The 10,118-nt window shown below is 43.9% G+C and overlaps 1 protein-coding gene across 1 annotated transcript; it reads left to right on the top strand.

The window, feature by feature from the left end:
- Positions 1 to 3,072: 3,072 nt before the first annotated feature.
- LOC119293742 (protein REDUCED WALL ACETYLATION 3-like) lies at positions 3,073 to 9,163 on the top strand. The gene is made up of 16 exons (XM_037572116.1): positions 3,073 to 3,473; positions 4,337 to 4,428; positions 4,624 to 4,752; positions 4,851 to 4,907; positions 5,000 to 5,072; positions 5,614 to 5,772; positions 6,280 to 6,429; positions 6,542 to 6,797; positions 6,882 to 7,003; positions 7,214 to 7,300; positions 7,433 to 7,521; positions 7,611 to 7,673; positions 7,780 to 7,836; positions 8,328 to 8,424; positions 8,504 to 8,662; positions 8,761 to 9,163. The coding sequence occupies exons 1-15, from the start codon at positions 3,441 to 3,443 to the stop codon at positions 8,660 to 8,662; spliced, it is 1,623 nt and encodes a 540-aa protein (XP_037428013.1). The 5' UTR covers positions 3,073 to 3,440; the 3' UTR covers positions 8,761 to 9,163.
- Positions 9,164 to 10,118: the final 955 nt, after the last annotated feature.

Below are 10,118 nucleotides of genomic sequence, written 5' to 3'. Positions count from 1 at the left end.
AGGAGGAGGAGGAGGAGGAGGAGGAGGAGGAGGAGGAGGAGAGCAATGGGGAGGAGGAGTACGATGAAGATTATGGACCTCCACCAACTCAAACATCTCAAGCATCTCAGCTGCCGAAGAGGAATCCGAAGAAGAAGGATTTGCTGAGTCCGGACCCTTTCTAGAGACCGGTTCCTCGCCGGCCCAAGAAGAAAACCGAAGAGACTCATTCAAAGAGTAACGATGACCGTACCTCCAAGAGGGGAAGGAGCAACTGATTATGCTCTTCGATACTTGCCTCTTTTAGTTTGGTTGAACTTCGTTTGGTTGAACTTGTCTAGTGGTTGTGAAACTACGTGGAACTATGTGTTTGCTATTTGTGGATCTATGTGTTTGCTACTATGTGGAACTCCGTTTACTAATTAGTTGAAGTTCGTTTGAAATGTTATATGCACTTCAAGTTATCTAATGTGGATCTATGTGATGCCCAAGTTTAATTGTTTAAAATCTGTGATATTGCTGTCATATCTGTGAAACTTGTTGTGATATTGCTGTCATATTGAATTTGAAAACAAGCAACCAAATGAACTAGAAACAACAAAACAGAGGACCCTACCGCCAGGGTACCTGGCGGTAGGGTCAGACACCCTACCGCCAGGCCCGATGGCGGTAGGGTGCACCTACCGCCAGGGTCCTTGCATATTTCGTTACAGAAACTTTACACTGCAAAACACAGGACACTACCGCCAGGGGACCTGGCGGTAGGGTCAAACAGCCTACCGCCAGCCCCCATGGCGGTAGGGTGAACCTATCGCCAGGGCCATTGCACATTTCGTTACAGAAGGTTTGTACAGCAAAACCCTGCCACACCCTACCGCCAGGGACTCTGGCGGTAAGGTTAGATAGCCTACCGTCAGGCCCCCTGGCGGTAGGTACTTATTCATGTCAGCGCAGTCAAATGGCCATCGTCCCCCTCCATCACACCCTACCGCCAGGGGTTCTGGGGTAGGCTGTCTAACCCTACCGCCAGATCCCCTGGCGGTAGCAAAAGGGTCAAATCCTGATTTTATTTTGAAACCAGGGTCAGATCCTGAAATTCTTTGGAAAAGGGTCAAAACACGAAATTTGGCCTATAACCTTTATCTATTAGCAAATTAGAAGAGAGAGTGAATAAAAAGAAATCTATGTTAACATAAAAAATATCTTTTTAAATACAGTACAGACGCAAGCGCTCATACATACGCGCATACACTTATTTCCATAAACGCGCACACACACACTACCCCACTGAAGTCATCGTATGCGCCTCAACGTTGATGGAAACGTCTCTCCCACTAAAAACGCATCGCCTGAAATCCTGAAGTAAATATAGGAATAATGCGAGCACCAGGACTTGAATCCCTGCTGGGCTGGGAATACCACTATCTTTCTAACCATCCAACTACAGATTAGTTCACAACATAAAACTTAACTGAAGATATATCACATTCGTAGTTTCACTTCAGAGCTTGTCTGCCCAAGACGTGGAGAGTTTCTCTCTTTTGGAACCGAGAAGTGCAGCTGAAAAATAAAATATCACTAATCATTCATAGTTGAGCACGATGTCACCTTCTTTGAACGAACAGACATTCGTAGTTCCACTGAAAATCCATTTTATGGTGTAAAAGAAATATCAGGACCAGACTTGCACGATAGTGTTTGTAGGTGACGTGTATGTTGTATTAAATCCAAAAAACTATGACTAAAATTAGAAGTCACAACATATGCGGTTATAGAGTTGTATAACACCTACATGATTTTCTCCCAAAACTTCCTCCCCCTAGGAGATGGGTGCGAGCAGGAGAGTCATGGAGCACAACCCCATGGATACTACTCAGATCTAAGCAATCACAACACACATTAAAAATCCAACCGAACGAGAATCACGAGAACACATTAGTTGAGCACGATGCCACCTCCTTCACCGCACGGATGTCGGCATGGCGGGCTTGTGCATGAAAACCTCGCTGGACTGTTTTCCTAATGGGATGTGGCTGCTACAATTTTTTCTCCATGAGTTGCCAGACTCCATGCATCCCTAGTGTTGTTGGTAGCATGCCACATGCCCATGCCTCCTCCCAATTGAGTGTAGCAGCCTACGGGGCATGGGAGATCTTGGAAAAGGGGAGGAAGAGGAACCACCCATGGATTTTGGATGAAGCATAACTTTGCTATGGATTCAGAGTGGACCAATCAAGGATTGAGAATCAAGTAGATCCTGCGAGGGGTCAGATGAAGCCATGGTGGTGACTGGCGAGTGGTGAAGAGCGAGAGTGGAATGAACGGGGAAGAGGAGAGAACCAAGAACATAGTTTCCCCTTTTTGGGATGCCGCCTACGATTTCAGCGGTGGGATCCCAACTGGGCGTGAGATGAGATACACTAGCCGTTAAAGGCATGACACACAAGTCAAGAGGAAATAAGTAAGCGCCTTCGTTAATTGACTAGGACACCCCCGCAAACCTCTCGAAGTAGCCTCAAGCAACAAATTGCCCACTTACAAATGAGCCAATGAGCACTTCCCAAAACCCTCGATGCGTCCAGGGCAAGTACTCCTAGGGAGCTTAGAGTTCTAGGTGATACATGAAAAACCGTCAAGCTCTTCTCACAAAGGATTTAGATGCCGTGAAGCTGAGAACGGGCTCTACAAAGGCGTCGTTCTGCACTATAGGGTAGCACCCTGCCAGAGCATAACCGAGAAGCCATGCCCTGTAACATAATCAAAGATTCTTTCGAGCCAGCTAGCTCCTCACTTATCTACAGACGACACGTCGCCAGGGTGATCCGAGGACGAGTCTGTGTGGTCCCGATGACCATGTCCATGTTCACGCTCCTACTCCCGAGTCTTTGTGGTGACTTTGTAAAATCTCAAGATACTATGTCGGCTCAATCTGTGTCAAAGATGCTAGCAAGGGTAGGGTGCAGGACGAGTGTACTGTGTTTTGTTTTTTTTAAAAGGAGCACGAGGACGGGGTCCAAAAATCTAAACTAAATTGAGTATAAAAGCAAAGGAAAAGGGGTGGCACCAAACTTTGCAACCACCCACCATCCCGTCGACCAACCCTCCTCCCTTTTCCCCATCATTTCCTTCCCCGGCCGTCGGTCCGTCCGTCCGGCCCGACCGCGACCAGCCACCGCCCCGTCGTTCGCTGGGTTGCTTCAGATCTCCTCCTCCCCCTACCTCCCCACCCTCCGCCTCCAATCCCACTCCCGCCATTGCGCAAGATATATATAAATCCCATCCCCATCAGCCCAGTCTCCTCCCCACCCGCCCGCGACCTCGCCGTCCGTCTCTCTCCCCCGTCCAACTTCCCTGCTCGCGGGGCATGGCCTGCTGACGACTCATCTGGTGCACAATTCTCTCCCGGATCTGACCCGCCTGCCCGTGCTGCCGCTGGGATCGGGATCGGGATCTCGCGCGGGATGGAGGTCTTCGGCCCCGTCACGCCCGGCCAGGTGACTGTGATTCCCCCGCTCCGCCAATCCCTCGTCTCATTTCGTGGCTGCTCAAGCAATTCCCGCCCCGCCGGCCGAGATAAGCGTCTTGCCGGAGTCAATTTTAGCTCCCCCGCTCCGCTCTTGAAATCGTCTAGTGCAGTACTTGTGTGTAAGCCTACTGAATTTGCTGTCTAAGCAAGCAAGCACTAGGAGCCTCCTGGATCCCTGCCCACCAAAATTGCAGAGGATTACGTAGCGGGGTTAGCTCATGCGTCGCAGCTGTTCTCGACACGCGTGACGTGTACCTGAGCAGCCTGGTTCCGAGTTTAATGCCATGGTTTAAGGTTGCTCCAGGGCTTGAGCAAGAATTAAATTCAGTTCAGCACGTACCCACAAAGGTGTAGTCTTGTGTGCCTGTCACGTGAGTCGGTCCTTACCTCACGACTTTGGTGGCCCGGCTCTGATTTAGTTTCACAACATGTCAACATGACGCATGACATCCAGGCACAAATGTCTTTTTGTGTCACGCAGTTATGATCCAAGAAAGCAGAACACACTTATGCAAAAATGAAAAATTAGAGTTCAGCACTTGAGCTGTGATATTCCACATCTTATTTGGTCAAAAACATCAAAGCAAACAGTCCACCATGCCAAATTCATTGTGCTGGAATATATATCAGTAGATCTACCTTTCCCTGAAGACAGTATAGAGCAAAGTTTACTGGGAGTTGGCTGCTTAACTCCTCAAATCCAAACTTAGGCTGAGCTCTTTTTGTTTCCTAGTCTTATGCTTTTGTTTGCGTTGGCAAATTGCGGCTAGGTTCAATTTTCAATGCTGCCATGGGCTTATGTAACACGCACGGTGTTGTCCTTCCTTGCAGGTGTCATTTTTACTCGGTCTTTTCCCAGTCCTCATTGCATGGGTCTACTCCGAGATCCTGGAGTACAAGAAGTCTTCGTTACATGGGAAAGTGTAAGATTTCTCAGCAGAATATCTGCTTTTGGTTAACTTTACAACTTAGATTCGAGCAGCTGTCATTAAATATACATACCCACTGCCAGCCGCATACTGCTTCTTCAAATAATTCAACAGTTACTTTGTTAATCAGAAGCTGAACAACTACCGTCCTAACTTTGCCCGAATCATCCATTATTTTGTCATCTGCAGTCACTCAGATGCTACTTTGGAAAATGAAACCTCCAAGGAAGATGAGAAGGCTATATTAATTGAAGGAGGCCAGTTGAAATCACCATCGGCGAAATTCCGGAACATGTCTACCAAAGCCAATTTAATACGGTATCATATGAATAAACAATAAGATACATATTTTAGGATTATACGGTCTCACATGAAAATGACGAGTGCTTATGTCATGACGTCGTTGCGGCTTGCAGGTTTATAACAATGGATGAGCCTTTTCTGCTAGAAAACCGTGCTGTACTGAGAGCCATGTAAGATCCTGCAGAATTAATTGCGTCCAGTCTAGATTTTCCAGCTAAGAGATCTGCTATTGAAACTTATGTGTCCACTAACCATCTTGCAGGGCTGAATTTGGCATTGTGCTGGTTTACTTTTACATTTGTGACCGGACAAACATATTTCCAGAAAGCAAGAAGGTACTATGTTACTCTTATTTCTTACTGTATGCATTTTGAATGATGTATCATACAGTAGAGTAGATATAAACTGTAGCATGTGTCGGTTATTTAAATAAAATAGTGTATGCACATTATCCGTATCTCCGAGGAGTGTCATTGTTACTTCTGGTTACATGATCCGCCATGACTTGTTTCCTCATTCATCTTTCAGCAATTAATACCTGCAAGCTGTAATGGTTTGTCTGGCCTAGCTTTAGTTTAGATATGCCTAAATTAAGCTAGAGACTGAGAGCTAGAGCAAAGCAGGTGACATATTTTTTGGCATATCTAACAATTTTAAGCTTTCCATCATCTGGGAACCTGTAGCAAATAGATGGTGGCTTATGCTTGCAACATTTTGTAAGCTGAGTCAGCCAAACTAACTCTTGTGCTCATGTAATAAGCAACTATGTAGGGATAAACCTGAATTATACAAAACAAAACCATATATGCTTGTTATGTGTACGCCTGTACGCTTCTTTTTTGCTCGTATCGTAATCTTTGTTCCTTTTTTTGACAGAACTACAACAGAGACCTGTTTCTGTTCCTGTACATTCTTCTTATCATAGCATCAGCACTTACTTCACTTAAGAAGCACCAGGAGAAATCAGCGTTTTCTGGAAAGTCCATACTCTATCTTAACCGCCACCAAACTGAGGAATGGAAAGGGTGGATGCAGGTTAGTGATTTTACTTCATTGCTTTAGTTCTTCTGGTAAATGCGATTTTAGTCATATCTGTGGTTGGAGATATTGAGAGATTCTGCGTGTGATGGCATTTTCGATGCACTTTTTCGCCATTCATCCTTTCAGTTTGCAACACGAAACACAAAGCATGTCTTTGATGCTCATTTAGTGAAATTTCCACCATGTGCTGTGCACATAGTGCACTCATTAGTGCCTTCACTGTTTCTAGTCTACTTCTCTTATATTGCAAGACCAAGTTTTACTATGCATTAAAGTCAAGAGAGTATTTGCATTATTGTCCCAGTCTGCTACTCCATATTCAAACTAGTTCCGGGATAGTCTTCTTCTCATTTATGTTACAGCAATTTATACCACGGAGACATATACTAATATTTCAGTACCGTTTCTGTTGTTGACTTGTTGTCCTTTGTAAGTTTTTTGTAGCTGTATTCTGGCTGTAAGTATGTTACAAACTTATAATTATTCAATCTTCCTCTCCAGGTCTTATTTCTGATGTACCACTATTTTGGCGCGTCAGAAATATACAATGCAATTCGTGTTTTCATTGCTTGCTATGTTTGGATGACTGGATTTGGGAATTTCTCGTACTATTATATCAAGAAAGATTTTAGCATTGCAAGATTTGCACAGGTGCTGAGTCTACCTCAACCTTTATCGCTTCTGCGTATGATAAATTTAATTCTCTTGATTTTTGGACCATCTGTCAGAGACTTAATGGGTAATAAATACACTTTTAACGCAGATGATGTGGAGGCTAAATTTCTTTGTGGCTTTCTGTTGCATTGTCCTTGACAATGATTTTATGTTGTACTATATCTGCCCAATGCACACCCTATTTACACTTATGGTGTACGCATCACTTGGCCTGTTTAACAAGTATAATGAGATACCATCAGTTATGGCTATTAAGATTGCTGGCTGCTTCTTGGCTGTCATTTTGATATGGGAAGTTCCTGGGGTATTCGAAATTTTGTGGGCCCCCTTTACGTTCCTGCTTGGTAAGTTGTCCATATATTTTTCTGTGGATATTCTTCTCAGTCATGGATCAGAGTATTAATCTTTGTTTTTTCTGTCCAATGTAGGCTATAAAGATCCAGAGCCTTCTAAGTCACACTTACCCTTATTGCATGAGTGGCATTTCCGATCTGGGCTTGATCGGTACATATGGATTGTTGGAATGATCTATGCTTACTTTCACCCTAATGTAAGTTTTCAGATATGTATATGTATTCCTCTTCTTCCGTTATGCATGCATACACAGTCAATATTGATAAGTTCTTTCCACAAACTTCCTCTGTGGAGTCTCTCCTGATACATTACAGTAATGATGACAGACTTAGATGTTATTGTCTTATGTATTTGTTCCTTTGTTTATCTCAAATTAATCTAGTATATAACCTTACATACTGAACAGGTGGAAAGATGGATGGAGAAGCTGGAAGAATCTGAGACTAAGGTTAGGTTGTCGATCAAGGGTACCATTGTGACTCTTTCAGTCCTGGTAAGTCACATGACCATCTCATACAAATGCACTGACTTGTTATCTATGTCAGCTAGCTTGGTTGTTACCAATTAGTCAACATTGCTGTGTTAACCTCAATTGCTATACTAACTAGGACTTCTGTTCTTTTAGGCTGGCTATCTGTGGTATGAATATATCTACAGGCTGGACAAAATTACGTACAACAAGTACCATCCGTACACGTCATGGATTCCTATCACGTACGTATAAAAAAGAAGATATCGTAACCAATATGACACGCGGCCAACATTTGTTTCATGCAGTTGACACAGCGCTTTATTTCTTACAGTGTATATATTTGCCTACGCAATTGCACCCAACAGTTGAGGGGCGCTTCTTTGGCTCTTTTTGCGTAAGCATCTACTAAGTTTGTAGCACCTTATATGGATTGTTCAGGCATTTTCCCTTTCCCATTCCTTTGCTTTTTCCATTACTAAGATCGAGATCTTATTTGACAGTTGGCTTGGCAAGGTCACTCTGGAGACTTATATTTCCCAGATCCACATTTGGCTCAGGTATGGAACTAAGCTGTTTCAGCATATGCTGATTCTACTTTTAGTTACTGAATGTTGACTCAGTTCAGTAGTCCAGTGATAAGTATGCTTTAAGATATTAAATGTTTAAGCTCAAGACTCGAGAACAAAAATCGAAGGGACATTCAACTCTGTCTGGAAGACCTTAAGCTTTTTTATGTATCTTGAGTAGACATCCAGCTGTTCCTGCCTGATAAACCATTAGTAGTTATTCTGTTGGTCTGGGTGCGGTAGTTCCACTAAGTATAGACAAAAGGGCAACTATCACAGTTGAACTTGCGTCTATCTTTACTCGATGTAACACTAATGTCCTTGGCCAAGAACAGAGAGTTTCTTGAAAGCAGATGAATACCTTTTGACCGAAGTGCATCTAGGATTTGTCTTCATTCTCCATGTTTCTGCTTATTGTGCCTCGTGCCTCTGGTTCCTAGACGCAGGATCCGTTTTGAGAGCTGTTTCTTTTCTTTTTGCAGGTCTAGTGTACCAAACGGGCAGCCCAAATGGCTTCTGTCTTTCATACCGGGTTACCCGATGCTTAACTTCATGCTAACGACATCAATCTATCTTTTGGTAAGTGTACTGATCTCAGATGCATTTCACAAAACCGGATCATCAAACATGCTAATTCCATGCTCACTCAATGCTGCAGCTATCATACCGGGTATTTGAGATCACAAACGTGTTGAGGGCAGCCTTCATTCCTAGCAGAGATAACAACCGCCTGTACCAGAATTTCGTTGCCGGGGTTGTCATCTCTGTATGTCTGTATTGCTGCTCACTCGTTCTTCTAAAAATTCCGGCTGTATAGGTAAAGCGCAGGACCCTACTCTACACACTCAACAGTTTCCAGAAATCACTACTCATATATCTTCGAGCTTTTTTACTTACTTGTTCATGTAATTGCAGATGAATAGTTCTTATGGATGTAGAATTGCCAAGTAAATGATACCGGTGGAAGGCTGCTTCTTCCACACGCACAAACGAGGTTTGCTTGGCGGGGATGCCCGGTCCCATTTGCATCTAGGGGCTCCCCTAAGAAGCTGCCCTTGGGAACTTGATCGCCGTGGAGGGAGACGCAAATTTTTGATCATTTTTCTTGTTGTAAAAGCCAACCCATTCTTCTGGGAGTTGTAACAGCTGTCAGCCGTGTAACTGTCAACTTTGGTGTGCACCTTGTTGTTTTGTAACCTGTCTTAGATATTCTTCTATACATACAAGGAAAGCGTTTCCCTCCTGTAAAAAAGAAATAGCGAGTCAACGCATGAACTGTGAAGCATACCTTGTCGTGCTCTGAATTATTTTCGAGTTATTTTGAGAAGGGCAAATGGGGGAAAGGCAAATGGAGCCTGACACTCAAATACCATCTTTATGCCTTGCAAAAGAAAAAAAACCCTGAAAAAGTGTGCATACACGTATACTTCCTTCGTTCGATGAAAAGTGTACATTTGGCTTTAAAATTTGTCCACAAAAGAGTGTATTTCTAGCTTCCCAATACATTTTAAAATAGAAAAAAATGTTTCTCTTTCTTCACACGGTAATCAAGACCAATAACATTATACATATACTCTCCTTAATTTCTACACGCACTTAGTTCATTGAGGATTGGATAATTAAAGAGGAGAGAGATAATGGCTTGCATCTTTCTAATGCATTTTTTTACTCCACTCCATAATTTGTTCTAAATTTTTTATATGTACACTCTTCACCGGATGAAAGGAGTACGCGTATACTATGTATGTGCAGATTTTTATAATTACGGAGTAATATACTTTCAAAAAAAAACCCAAAATGTACATGAAAATGGGGCTTGGATTTTTTGTGTGTAGATTATATATTACAATATTTTTTAATGAAAATTTGGAGATTCGTAGTTAACATGTAGAATTGCCATGTAAATGATGTTGGGGGGGGGAGGGTATGAGGCGGTTTGTTATGGACTTTCTGGTATGGGCTTTGCTTAATAGGCGCGCGAATAAGCCACCGCCCATTTGACGCGTGGAAGGCCGTTTGGTGCGTGAAAGTTTGCCACACGCTAAAAAACAGCGTGCACGGGAAAAAGCAGCATCACACGCAGCAGTTTTGGCGCGCGTCGTACAACGCGCGGGTGCCCATCAACTACCGCCCTTCGCCTCCCGCCGCGCCGTCTTCCTCGCCTCTTTCAGTGCCCTGTCGTCGCCGCGCCTTCTCCCCCGCCTCTTCCAGCGCCCGTTGCCGATGCGCCGTCTCCCCTGCCTCCAGCGCGCCATCATGCTGCCGCGCCCTGA

This window comes from Triticum dicoccoides, chromosome 1A (genome assembly GCF_002162155.2).
Source record: "Triticum dicoccoides isolate Atlit2015 ecotype Zavitan chromosome 1A, WEW_v2.0, whole genome shotgun sequence".
Classification (NCBI taxonomy): domain Eukaryota; kingdom Viridiplantae; phylum Streptophyta; class Magnoliopsida; order Poales; family Poaceae; genus Triticum; species Triticum dicoccoides.
This window is presented reverse-complemented; position numbering and strand designations above follow the sequence as displayed.